General features: G+C 44.0%; 1 protein-coding gene across 4 annotated transcripts; it reads left to right on the forward strand.

Annotated features, from left to right (window-relative positions):
• Positions 1-1,179: 1,179 nt before the first annotated feature.
• LOC109766507 (putative disease resistance protein At3g14460) lies at positions 1,180-7,718 on the forward strand. Of its 4 annotated transcripts, none has more exons than XM_020325281.3 (6): positions 1,180-1,592; positions 1,830-1,907; positions 2,006-2,315; positions 3,018-7,122; positions 7,190-7,398; positions 7,516-7,718. In XM_020325281.3, exons 1-4 carry the CDS (start codon positions 1,301-1,303, stop codon positions 7,078-7,080), a joined length of 4,743 nt encoding a protein of 1,580 aa, XP_020180870.1. In that variant the 5' UTR covers positions 1,180-1,300; the 3' UTR covers positions 7,081-7,122; positions 7,190-7,398; positions 7,516-7,718. The 4 variants fall into 4 exon arrangements, with proteins under 4 accessions (XP_020180870.1, XP_020180869.1, XP_040247232.1 ...); XM_020325280.3 differs by having other exon boundaries at positions 7,201-7,398; XM_040391298.2 differs by having other exon boundaries at positions 7,201-7,398; positions 7,519-7,718.
• Positions 7,719-14,003: the final 6,285 nt, after the last annotated feature.

Here is a 14,003-nt window from a genome sequence, read left to right on the forward strand (position 1 = left end):
CGCGTGAGCACCACAGTCGGTCCATCCAGGAATATTAGTCTACGCCCGGCGGAGCTAAAGCATCAATCAAACTAAGTAGCCTGATGTGCAGCACTGGAACGGTTTCAGACCTGAGTGCACCAAGGAAACGGTAAAGGTTCCCGGTTGTCATGGCCGTCCCATTTGGCGTCCCGTCCCGTCCCTGCTCACCGTCCCGTCCCACGCGTGTTAAGTAGACGCCTCCCGTCGGCCATCCCGTTCTCCCAAGTCCCACAAGTCCCAAATCCAAAGCCCAAATCCCAAGGCCCAAATCCTCTCGTCTCTCTCCCCAACCCCATCCTGCGTGCCTGCGCCAAGATGTTCTTCCAGTTCATCGCCGTCGTCCTGGGCTGGATGGCGGATGCATGGACCATCCCGGAGAAGCTGCCGCGCGCTCTGTTCATGACGGGCGGCGTGGAGGTTCTGCTGGGGCTCATGGTGTGCATCTTCCGCCGGCCACAAGGTATGTTCCTCAGCCACCCCGTGGGGTACCACGCCGCCCTCATCTGCGCCACCGCCTGGGGCGCCGTCCCCATACTGGCGGGCATCTGGTTCTCCCTGACCGAGCTCCGTCCTCGCGTCGCGGTGGCGCTCCTGATCCTCACCGTGTTCCCGCTTCTGCTCGTGATTGCGCTCGCATTCGGAGGCTTTCTGGCGACGGCGCCCCCCAAGTAGCTGCACGCACTGCACACACTGCTCTCGATCGATAGGTGATGTAACCTGTACATACATGCTCGGGCGTTGGATTAACCTAGTGGTACGTATTTAGCGCTTACGGATTGTAGGTTTTGTGAAATAATGAATCTGTAAGCGTCATGTGTTCCTATTCTATGGACTCTGGAGTGCGGAGGTAGGTAGCAGCAGGAGTATCTCTGATCTGATGTGTGGGAGGATCGAAACTAGCTCTAGTGTATCCGAAGACGAGGTCCTTCTCCGTCAGTGAGTTCCGTGCTACTCATTATTATGTAACTGTATATGGAATGAATGAAATGACAAGAAAAATCCTCTCCGTGCTCCCATCTGTGAAGGGTTTTTTTTTTTTCTTTTCTTTGAGGCAATGGATGAGATTGGGCTCTGTTTGGAGGCCCGGCCCAAGACAAGGACTTTTTCCTATACTACAGCACGACGACAAACTCTCTCAGTTCACACCACTCTGCATTCCTCTCTGTGACTCTGTCTCTTCTCAGACAGAAGAAAAAGAAACTCTTGATATAAAAAAGAAACAAGTACTATGAGTGTTCTTCCCCTCCTCTACATCTACGAGTAGTTGGAGCGAGAATCAATGGAGGGGGCGACTGAGTGGCTGGCGCAGACCATCCTGGGAACCCTGTCCATCCCGCAGCTGCAGGCGTGGATTCGCCGGCAGGGGCTTGGCCATGACATCCAGCTGCTCGAGTCGGAGGTCGAGATGGTGGACATGGTGTGCGCTGCCGTCAGGGACAGGGCCGCCGGGAACAAGCCGCTCGCCCGCCTCGAGGGCGCGCTCTACGACGCCGACGACTTGGTGGACGAGCTTGACTACCACCGCCTCCTTGACCTCAACCTTGACAGCCCGCCCGCTACAGCTTCATTAGGTAAGCCTACTGCCTTCCTGCCTGCAGATCTACTTTGTGTTAAATCCATGCTATTTTCTAGTTTTCCCAACAGAAGCGCTATCAATCACACGCCGACGAGGCCTGATCTCAACTGCTCACCCCCGCCTTTCTAAATCCAACATTTTTCTTTAGTGCTCGTGTGAGCTCCTCCGTTTATGAGATTATTAGCAGCCAGCAGACACGGTTCTAAGTCAATGGTTTATCTTTCTTCTCTAGTCGTCGGGCGCAACGACACGGCAGTACAATCTGCACACGCCGGCATGTTGGTCCAATCCTCTACTGCAGATTCGCCGGGTAATCCTACTCTCTGCTCTGCAGCTGAAACTGTGTTTTAATTCAGACAAAAAGGGTAGGGCCTTGTACTAGTATTGATACGACTTTTTATGGCACAGGTAATGGCTTGAGTCAGCATGATGACATATATGGGGCAGTGGTGGTGGATAATAACAAGGATAACAAGTCAAGGACAGATGGAGATATACGGAGTAGGCAGCGTGCCAAGACTCGATCTGCTGTATGGCAATACTTTGAGGTCTCGGAAGCAGATGAATTCGAAAGGCCCGCGAAAGCTAAATGCGTGAAATGTGGCTCAGAGCTCAACTGTGGATCCAAATACGGGACATCAGGCTTGAAACGCCATATCCGTACTGAGGCTTGTGGCAAGAAGAAAGAAGCAGCTGAGCAGGCGCTTATTCCTTCAAGGTATTGCTTGCACTTGGTCACTTGATGTCATGACAGATCCCCTTTCTCCATCTTCATTCGGTTTTTTCTTCTTCTTTTTTTTTGTGCCTGATCATGCATCAAAATGCGTATTTTGTGTTAGAAGAGGACACCAAGATGGGGGGTGTGCTAAAGTTTTGCAGCCAACAGTGAAAGGCAAAGCAAAGAGAAAAAACAAGAGAGAGGGAGAGCGAAAATAAAATAAAAAATGTAGAGTCTAGCCTATGCGGTGCGCCTTGGCTCCACCAAGCATCCACGGCAGTATACAAAATGCAATCATTTCCTAGTCTCCAGAGCCACCACATGGTCTCCGCCCCTTTCGCTGCTTTGCCTCAACTCGGTACCAGGAAAGGGGGATTTGGTTGCTGAGGATGGATGAATTCTTCTTCTTCTTTTTTTTCTTTTTTTTGAGGGAGTGGATGGATGAATGAATTCTATAATGCTCATCCTGCTGAAAGATTCCATGTAGATGGACGTTTAGCTTAGCGTGCCGGTGATGTCCTTGGCCACAAAAGGAGAGAGGGATTATGAAATCGGTTGGTGATGTCTTGGCCACAGGAATTTGATGTTTTTTTTTTTTTTGAGGACGTCTGATGAATACTTTGGATGTGGCTGTGAATTTTTGTTCATTTCAGCATCTGTACAATTTCGATAACCAACAATTATTTTTATATTTTCTGGCAGCAGCACTGGTGGTACAGGAAATGGTGAAACTGTTGCACTTGGTGATTCACGCCACACAAAAAGGAAGAGAATGGATGACGAGTCAACACACGCGACCAAAGCTAAAACACAATTTTGGAACAAGGTTGAATATTCGCATAGGATACGAGTAATAACTCGCCTGTTACAAGGCATATCAAGGGTTCTGAGTAAGGTTCTCAAGTTACATGGAACAGGCTTTGTTGCAAGCTCAAATCAGTATCCAAGTAAAACATCGAATCAACACCTACGAACATCAAGTGTTGTTCCAAGGAAAGTTTATGGAAGAGTTGCAGAGAAGGACTACATCATAAATTTCATGAGAGAATACAAACCCGATGGTCTATATGTTCTTCCTATTGTAGGCAGTGCAGGAATTGGGAAGACTACTCTTGCTCAGCTTGTATACAATGATCCAACCATGGCAGAGCGCTTTGACCAAAGGATATGGGTTTCGGTGTCTAACAACTTCGATGAAGTGAGACTCTCAAAAGAGATCTTAGATTGTGTCTCTCAGCAAACACATGAAGGACTATGCAGCTTTTCCAAGCTTCAGGAGGTCTTGAAGATGCATATCACATCAAAGAGGATTCTGCTTATTTTTGATGATGTCTGGGATGACTTCAACCTCTGCAGATGGAGCCAACTATTAGCTCCTTTGCAGTCTAACACTAAGGGCACTGTGATTCTTTTGACAACTCGAAACTTGTCTGTTGCACAAACTGTCTGTACAGTTGAACCATTCAAGTTATGTGATTTAGCATATGAGGAATTTTGGTCATTATTTAAATCATGTGCATTTGGTGATGAGAACTATGGCAGCAATCAAAATCTAAGCAGCATTGGACTGCGAATAGCAGAGAAGTTAAAGGGAAACCCATTAGCAGCTGTAACAGTAGGCGGGCTATTAAGGATGAACCTTACCATTGATCACTGGAATAACATTCTGAAGAACGAAGATTGGAAATCTCTGCAACTAAATGGAGGCATAATGACTTCTTTGAAGCGTAGCTATGATCAGCTCCCCTACCATTTACAACAATGCTTCTTATTTTGTTCTATATTCCCCGAGAGGTATCAGTTCCTTGATGAGGAATTGGTCCAAATTTGGATTTCAATGGGATATGTGAAGTGTGACAATTCAAGTAAGAGGCTTGAGGAGAAAGGAATGGACTATTTGGCTGATCTTGTGAACTTGGGCTTCTTTGAGCAAGTTGAAAGAGAAGACACCTATCCAGGTAGTCAAACTTGCTATGTTATTTGCGGTCTTATGCATGATTTTGCGAGGGTTGTCTCAAGAACTGAGTGTGCAACTATAGATGGCCTGCAGTGCTGTGAGATGCTGCCAACTATACGCCATTTGTCAGTAGTAAGTGATCCTGGATATAGCACAGATCAACATGCAAGCATACCTAGCAATAAGAAGTCTGAGAAGAACATGTTCGCCGGATGTACATCGCTGTGGAAATTGAGGACATTGGTATTCATTGGGCAGTATGACATGTTCTTCTTCAAATCCTCTCCAGATATATTCCAAGGGGCACATAATTTGCGCCTGCTGCAAATTTCTGCAGCACCTGCTGGTTTAAACCCTTTACTGTGCAGTTTGGTGAATTTGAAACATCTTCGCTACTTAGACATCAAAGCTGCTGATGGGCTTGGGGCTTTGCCTCAAATTTTGAGCAAGTTTTGCCATCTTGAAGTATTACATGTTGGCTCATACACCAATCCTACTATGCCTGTCAGGATTGACCATATTTTCAGGTTGCGGCATCTTGTTACAGAAGAGGAGGCATACTCTTCCATTGCTAACATTGGTAACCTGACTTCTCTTCAGGAGCTACCCAATTTTGTGGTTCAAACTTCCAGTGGCTATGAGATAAGACAACTCCAGTCCATGAAAGAGCTTGTACAACTTGGGGTGTCTCAACTTGAAAATGTTAAAACTCGAGAGGAGGCTTACGGGGCAGGACTCAGAGACAAAAACCACTTGGAAAAACTGCACTTGTCCTGGAAAGGTGCCTCGCCAGATGATGAATATGATAGTGACCTGAGCTCTGGTAATGATTGGTTGTCAGTAGAGGTTCTTGAGGGCCTTCAACCACCCACTAACCTAAAGCATCTGCAGATATCTGGGTACAGTGGGCAACTCTTCCCAACTTGGCTTGCCGACAGTATCTCAGTTACTTCTTTGCAGACTCTTCATATAGAGAGTTGTGGAAAATTGGAAATATTTCCTTCTCTTGTACAGCTTCCGTTTCTCAGAACGTTGAAGTTGATGGCAATGATTAGTGTTACAGAAGTATCATTTCCTTCGTTGGAGGAGCTGGTATTAATTCAAATGCCAAAGTTGGTTCGGTGTTCCTGCATTTCCACTCTGGACTTGAGCTCCAATTTAAGGTTTCTGCACATCAAGAGGTGTCCTGCACTGAAGATATTTCCTCTATTTGAGGTTTCCCAGAAATTTATAATCAAGCAGAAATCTTGGTTGCCCAGTATTAGGGAACTCATTATCCATGGATGTCCTAACTTATTGGTGCCACGTCCCCTTCCTCCTTCAATTACCATTTCCAAACTATCCATCGTCGATGTCCCAACACTCCCAAGGATAGAGGTGTCATCTGGTGACACACTAACAATTGGATCCAGGAGTGAGGGCTATGATAATTTTGATAGTTCTTCGGACATGATGACTGTACTGGATCGTGAAATTTTGGCATTCCACAACCTGAGGGGCCTCAGATACTTGCGTATAGACGGCTGCCAAAATCTAGTGTATATTTCATTCACAGAATTAGTGCAACTTATTTCTTTAAAGAGTTTGGAAATATGCTGCTGTCGAAAACTTTTCTCCTCAAAAGTTATGCCAGAGCATACCCGTGAAGATGTGACAGCTGCAGATCGCAAGCCCCTCCCATCTCTTGTCACTCTCAGAATTAAGTGTTGTGGAATAGTAGGGAAGTGGCTGTCTTTGATGCTGGGATATGTGCTGGCCCTAGCAGAATTGCTTTTAGAGGATTGTCCAGGAATAACACAGTTAGCGATAGAAGAGGAAGAAAACATTCAATCTTATTGTACCTCAGTTCCAGTGGATTCATCATCAGGAGGTTTAAATGACACATTTTTTACAAGCTCTGCTCAAGATGGACTCTTAAGCCTTCCACCGAATCTCATGTCCTCTCTCAAGAGGATGTCGATTCGGGAGTGCCCTCGTCTAGTATTTTGCGGGAACAACAAAGGCTTGTCTAGATTTACCTGCCTTGAGAAGCTAACAATCTGGGGATGCCCCGGGCTGCTCTCATCTTTGGTGGATAAAGATGGAAATGATGATGAGATGAACGGAAGATGGCTCCTGCCGAAATCACTTGTAGAACTTGAGATCCGTGGTGATTCACCAGAAATGCTGCAGCCCTGTTTTCCAGAGAATGTGAGCTGCCTCAAAAAAATGGAGGTGTGGTTCAGCCCAAGTCTGAGATCTCTACAGCTGCGTACCTGCATGGCACTGGAAGAGTTGATAATTGTAAACTGTAGATCACTCGCTGCACTAGAGAGCTTGCAATTGCTTGACAGCCTTAGGCATTTCAAAGTATTCAGATCCCCTGGCATGCTTCCATGTTTGGAGAATTTGTCTTTATGCCCTGGACTAGAAAGGCTTGTGATTGATGACCCTTCTGTCTTTACTGTGTCAATCTGCAAGCAACTCACCTCCCTCCAACGCCTAGAACTTGAAAAATGTGAATTTGTGACCAGACTAACAGAGCAGCAAGAGAGAGGGCTTCAGCTCCTGACATCCTTGCAAGAGCTGGAATTCCGGGATTGCCATGATCTCAAATATCTCCCAGGGGCATTGCACCGGCTTCCTTCGCTCAAGAAGTTGAAGATCAATGGTTGTTTGGGAATCTCAAGGCTGCCTGAACAGGGCCTTCCACTCTCGCTGCAGGAACTGGATATCAGCAACTGCAGCAAGGTGTTTAATGATCACTGCAAGTCTCTAGCAGCAGGGAAGCTAAAGGTCAAAATTGTTGGAAATACAGAAACTGTTTAATGGCTGGGGTGCCGAGCACACTTCTTACCAGTGCTTTATAAGGTATTCTACTATTAATCATGTTATCTTCAGAGTTGACACGCCGTCAATGTGATGCTAATGTAAGCAGGCCCTCTGCAGGCATATTCTATGGTTGCTTCAGTGATGGGCCGTCTTCGGGATGAGGGCAACCCCTGTGGATCACCAGTTTATGCTTGCAGGCCAAGCGTAAATCATATGTTTGTTCCTTCTGTCATCACCATCAGTGGAGAACCACATCTTTCAGTTGATTACGGTGTCAATGGTGCTTCTCTCTGAACTTGCTGGGATTTCTGGAAGGTAAACCAGCCTGCTTCATTGTCTGTTATTTTCTCAATCGTTAATTCAACATGATTGTTTGTCAGGTCCTTGACTCACTCGTTTAAACATGATTGTTTGTCATCCCCTTGACTATAGAAGGAACTGCGTGGCGGGGATTGTTCATTACAAGGTGCTGTGATGAAGCTTCACCAAAATTTTGTTGCGACACCATATGCACCGCCATGTTGTAAAATAGACCAGACCGATCTATCGAACTCGTAGCTCGCCATGTTATGAACAGCTTTGTTTCTTTTGTGTATCCCAGACTATATTATTTGGATAATGGAATTTCATTGATACCAACGGCGGTCACCCCAGAGAACTCATGCATACAGTTCAACGGTATTCAAATTCAAAATTTAAGTTCCGCAATTCAAATTCATTTTTAACACAGAAATATCAAATTATAGCAAATGTTCATCAAAACGCATAGTCCACCTCAACGTGATTAAAAAAATGAAATAGAAAAAACTACATAGAGCCAATGAGGTGGCAACTCCATCATCTTCCCCAGCAGCCAAATTAATATTCCATCAATTTCAAAATATAAGGGGTATCAGTTTTTTGAAAAGTCAAATTTCTCTAACTTTGACCAAGTTCAGAGCAAAAAATATCAACATCCACAATATTGAACAAAAAAGTATGGAAATTCATTTCATGATGAATCTAATCGTACTAATTTGATATTATGGATTTTGATATGTTTCTCTACAAATTTGATCAAATTTAAAAGGTTTGATTTTTCAAAAAAATAATACACCGTATAATTTGAAACAGAGTGAGTATTTTTTTTTAAGAAACCCAACAACACTAACGGCGTAGCAAAGCGCGCTCAACCCCTCTAGCATATCATGATGCCCTCTTTGTGTCACTCTGTGCTCAGTAAATCATACAGTCTATCATTTCCTCGTGAGATCTCCTATTGTCATAGATCTTGACACAAATGGGAATCCAATAAACTGGATATTTAGGAAGTAGTAACTAACAATTATAAACCCTCACCAATGCACATGAATATAATCTAACTTTGTGGCAGTCATTGGACAAAAACTATATGGACACCGCTAGCCTAAATTTCCTTTTTCTTTTATCAAGGCAGCAAAATAAATATTTGGTGCTGAGGTGTGTAAGCAAAATCATATGATAGGACATATACAGCCAGCCGTCATCTACCTCACCAAAACCTCAGATAACTGCTAGGATTCCCTTTGATACCAATTGTTGGCGCTGCATCTCGCAACCCCTCTTCTTCTTCCTCGGTGTTGCCTCTCACGAACTCACTTGTGTCTCTCTTTGTTTCTCTCAAGGACACACACATGCACGCATACACCAAGGAGAAGACACAATATCTTTGCCGAGAGTCATTTCCTTGATGCCCACCGTGGCTACATTGTTTCTTCTGCCCACACACCTTTCATTACTCAGTAGAAGTATTTATGCACAAGCTTAGGCAATCCTGCCATGCAACTCACGCCACTACTCCTATCCACTCTCTGCATGCAATAACCACTAACAAGTTATCCACGTCCCAAGCCATGCAACGCCTCCTGTAATCTCTCCACATCCACTTGACTATGACTGCTATCTGCTAACAACCTCATTGACTTAAGCAAAAATAAACGCGGCAAATTAAGGAAACGGCTGCATGCATGCTGACTGCTTCTAAGGCTGGCTATAGTGGAAGTAACATAACCGGTAACATGCACTTGGGACTAGCAAACATGCTTATGTGGCACACAATTAAAAAAGAGAGAGGGGGTTAGAGTAACATAGGTAGATACCGTATCATGTTAAATGTTATACTACTTTGTGTCATGCATGACAATAAATATGATCATCTATGATACTACTTTATGATACTATGCACTATGAGGTAGTATCATACACTATTATCATATGCATGATACTAGTATATGATACTCCCCACTAACTACTCATGCATCCTCACCATGCACATTTTGCTACTCTAACTGTCTAACCAACTTGGCCAAATTAAATCACTCGGCCACTAACCCATGCATTACACACGCATCATCCACACATGCATGTGTGTGGTACATGTCAAGATTAATTCCAACAGTCTGCAGGATCAAACAACTTGCAATCTTCTCTCGTCATTGATATGTTCAGAGGGATGCTAAAAACATATCAATTACTCCCAAAATTAAGCTAAATGGACCAATCACTACTGGGATTTTCGTATATGCCAGGTGTTTGGCTCTCGACCCCTTTTCGAAGAGTCGCGCTCGTGAAAGTGAGTGTTTCGGAGTGTTGCTCTCGGAAATATGTCCCATTGCTTCTATTGTGAAGCTGTCTCTTATATATCTAATCCCTGCAACTAAAAACAACTAGATACATTTTCTGTCTATATCTTCAGTACAACAAATGTTACCATATCAAATGAATGTGGGAGCTAGGAACTCCCTAGAAATTCCTCGAGCAATACATCACACACATAGTCATAATTTAAACTAGTTCACATAAGGTAACAATACTAGTTCACATAGGCCATTGTTTCATACAAGTTCATAGAGCAAAAAAATTGCTCGAGCACATCACACACAACTTAACATATTCATACATAGGGTTAATTCATTGAAGTTCACATATTGCAAAACACATGCACATCACACAGAAGTTCACATCTTCATACACCGCCTTGAGGAGGAGGAGGGGCATCATTTCCACCGCCTTGAGATTGCATAAGAGCATATAAGAGTAGAGTCATGTGAGCATTGTTTATCGCTATATAATGAATGGGGCTAAATTTAGAGAATGGTCTACCTCTAGTTTTTGCTTGAGCAGCTTGAACCTTTCGTTCGTTTCTTCTCGTTCCTTCTCTCTTCTCTCCTCTTCAGCCTGCCGCCTTTGCTCCTCTTCAGCATCCCGCTTGTCCAAAAAAAATTGAAATGGATATTTTAAAATTACCGAAATAGGTAATTTTCAGTAATTTAAATGTCTTTAAAAAATGTGAAATGGGTTTTCTGAAAATAATTGAAATGGATATTTTGAAAATAATTGAATTTAAAATGAAACATGACTTTTGAATAATATGAAATGGTCATTTGAAAGTAAATTAAATTGATCTTCTAAAAATGAAATTAGTATCTCAAAATAATTGAAATGGAGAGGTCACTTTGATGCGCCGAGACATGGGCCTCGCTCAGGCTCACACTTGCGCCCCTTCCCCACCGTGCTTGCCCCTACTCCACCAATTTGACCCACGTATCCGCTCCATTGCCAGCGAGCCCGGGCGCCTATCTACGCCATCGAGGCGCGAGAACTCCCTGCCTTATCACACCCTCTCGCCACAGTCATTTGTAGGGCTTGGTCTGGTGATTGGGGAGTCGCTATTGAGAAGAGAACTATATATATTTATTTTGCACCCTAAGGTCCAAAATATGCGTGTACCGGCATGAGCGCGTCTTATGTTTAAGTCATGTTTCTAAGTATGAAAACAAAAAACACATGGAAGCGCCAGGTCTCATATAATCATTGTGAAGCGAGAATCAAACATCGCCGCCGTGTTCGTGGTGGATATCTCCTCATAGCATGACCGGAGAAATGCATCGTGTAGCATGATCTAAAAAAGATATAGATCGATACTATCATAATAAAACATATGGATATGACACTTTAACGATTGCAGTTTATGGAACATATATAGCATCATACATTCTACTCCCTCTGTATCAAAATATAAGACATCTTCTGGCACTATGACAATGTCAAAAACGCTTATAATTTGATACAGAGAGAGTATTTGGTTAGAGAGGATATGACCGGACAATGTGTTGACCACTCATAGGGAGTAGGCACCGATTCTCCAAAGGATGACGGAAATGATGGTCCTCCGGGACGGCCTGATTCTTGCTCGGCAAAGCCAGCATTAAATGTGTTAGTATATTTTTTATTAAGCTACACATGAACCATAAAACTATTCTCTGCTCCTTCAACCAATTTCAATCATATCCCACTTTGGCCATTAACGATGGACTGAGACACACATCATCTCGTCATATCAATGTGGTTTTGCCACCATCATCGATCTACACAAGCTTTTCTTCCTCCATAGCTCTTAAGGCACACTTTCTTGTCCTTTCTCTCCTCCCATTGTTCCTAAGCCTAGTTGGCATTACAGAAGTTCCCACGGAAAAGTCAGACCTAATTGATTTGCTCCACATCAGCCCGTAAGATGAATTATGTAGAAACTGTACGTAGGTGTAACATTGCTCTTTACTTATTCATGTTTCCTACCAAGACATCAATGAGAAGGCATCAACTCATGTAGCAAAACATGGTGTCATGGGTACTAACTCATTCCTTACTAGGCGACACAAGACCATTGTTTGCACCCTCTACCATTACGCTTTATCCTCAGACAATAGGCGTGAGCATCATTACTTGCTGTGTTCACACATCACACGAGAGACGATGCCACCTACATCCCCCACTACGCCACTCGTCCTTCTCGTCGAAAGAAGGAGGACTCGTGAACCTATACCCCTCGTCGCTACCTATATCTCCTCCGAGTCCCCTCCATCTCATTGAGCGAGGAACAAGCAAATCAAAAACCAACGACACATGTGGCGCCAAATCACCATGTGGCACATGTGGTAAGTTATCCAAACTATTTAAAAACAAAAATAAGCACCAAATGCAATTCTAAAGTAGAAAAAAAGACTACTCCATCTGATCGTTATTACTTGTTACTCAAATGGATGTATCTAGACGGAGGGGGTAGTAAGGACAATGGTTTTAAGCAAGTTACATGAAAAAGTTAAGATTTTAAAGAACTAAATGTGATCTTGGATCACTAAAATGAAAATGCAAAATCTTTGACTTGTCTAACACTTGTTCTTAAGCTTTTTAGGGGTCACCTTCCATTTCAATGTTGTAACTACAAGAAATTTTTCTAAAATATACTTTAAGATATCATTAACTTTTTGAGATATATTGACATGAATTACCAAAATCCACCTTGGGGTTTAGATGCACTTTCAGCATCATCCCTTACCACGTTTTCACATCACGCAAGAGACGACACAACCACCAACATCTCCCGCTACCCCACTCCTCCTTCTCTCGAGAGAGGGAGGGCTAGTGAACATACCCTCGTCGCCACCTATATCCCTTTTCAACCCCTCTCTGCAAAAAAGAGCCAATGGTTAAATGATGTACATGTCATCTCATTGTTTCCGACAGGAAACACTGCATGCAATTGTAAAGTTGGAAAAATAGAGTAGTAATAACAAGTTTTTTTAGGATTAAGAACAAGGCTCTAAGGAAATAGAGATTTGAACCCTTGCAGAAACTAAGGGAGAGCGCCAATGTTGGACTTGAGTGGTTGCTGGAGGTCTTGCACCCACTGGGAGAGCTGGGACGGGCCATGGTGTTGTTCACTTTCTAGAGGAGCTGGCATAACCGAAACGAAGTAGTACATGAGAAAGCCCCAACACCGATGGTTGTGTCCCACTGATTCTTATGCAGCTACTTGGATTCGATGATTGCTATCGCTCAAGATTCCATTTGTGATAGTGAAAGGCAAAGTAGTAATATCATATGCCCCACTACCCCCTCGTGATCCAACTTTGGGAGTGCATGAGTAAGATTTGGCCCTTGCCGAAACTAAGGGAGATATCCTATGTTGGAGTTGAGTGGTTGCTGGAGGTCTTGCACCCACTGGGAGAGTTGGAATGGGCCATGGTGTTGTTCACTTTCTGGAGGAGTTGGCATACCGTAATCAAGTAGTACATGAGAAAGCCCCAACACCGATGGTTGTGTCCCGCTGATTCTTATGCAGTTACTTGGATTCGATGATTGCTATCGCTCAAGATTCCATTTGTGATCTAGTGAAAGGCAAAGCAGTAATATCATATGCCCCACTACCCCCTCGTGATCCAACTTTGGGAGTGCATGAGTAAGATTTGGCCCTTGCCGAAACTAAGGGAGATATCCTATGTTGGAGTTGAGTGGTTGCTAGAGGTCTTGCACCCACTGGGAGAGTTGGAATGGGCCATGGTGTTGTTCACTTTCTGGAGGAGCTGGCATACCGTAATCAAGTAGTACATGAGAAAGCCCCAACACCGATGGCTGTGTCCCGCTGATTCTTATGCAGCTACTTGGATTCGATGATTGCTATCGCTCAAGATTCCATTTGTGATCTAGTGAAAGGCAAAGCAGTAATATCATATGCCCCACTACCCCCTCGTGATCCAACTTTGGGAGTGCATGAGTAAGATTTGGCCCTTGCCGAAACTAAGGGAGATATCCTATGTTGGAGTTGAGTGGTTGCTGGAGGTCTTGCACCCACTGGGAGAGTTGGAATGGGCCATGGTGTTGTTCACTTTCTGGAGGAGCTGGCATACCGTAATCAAGTAGTACATGAGAAAGCCCCATCACCCATGACTGTGTCCCGCTGATTCCTATGCAGCTCCTTGTTTTCGATGATTGCTATCGACCAAGATTCCATTTGTGATCCAGTGAAAGGCAAAGCAGTAATTCATATGCCCCGCTGCCCCCTCGTGGTCCAACTTTGGGAGTGCATGATTGAGATTTTGCCCTTGCTGAAACTAAGGGAGATA

This window comes from Aegilops tauschii, chromosome 5 (genome assembly GCF_002575655.3).
Source record: "Aegilops tauschii subsp. strangulata cultivar AL8/78 chromosome 5, Aet v6.0, whole genome shotgun sequence".
Lineage (NCBI taxonomy): Eukaryota > Viridiplantae > Streptophyta > Magnoliopsida > Poales > Poaceae > Aegilops > Aegilops tauschii.

Bases quoted from the DNA above. Each gene is read 5' to 3' on its own strand.
- LOC109766507 (XM_020325281.3), top strand. From the start codon at position 1,301: ATGGAGGGGGCGACTGAGTGGCTGGCGCAGACCATCCTGGGAACCCTG. The intron at 1,908-2,005 runs GTAATCCTACTC...TTTATGGCACAG, and splicing joins CTCTACTGCAGATTCGCCGG to GTAATGGCTTGAGTCAGCAT. The intron at 2,316-3,017 runs GTATTGCTTGCA...ATTTTCTGGCAG, and splicing joins CAGGCGCTTATTCCTTCAAG to CAGCACTGGTGGTACAGGAA.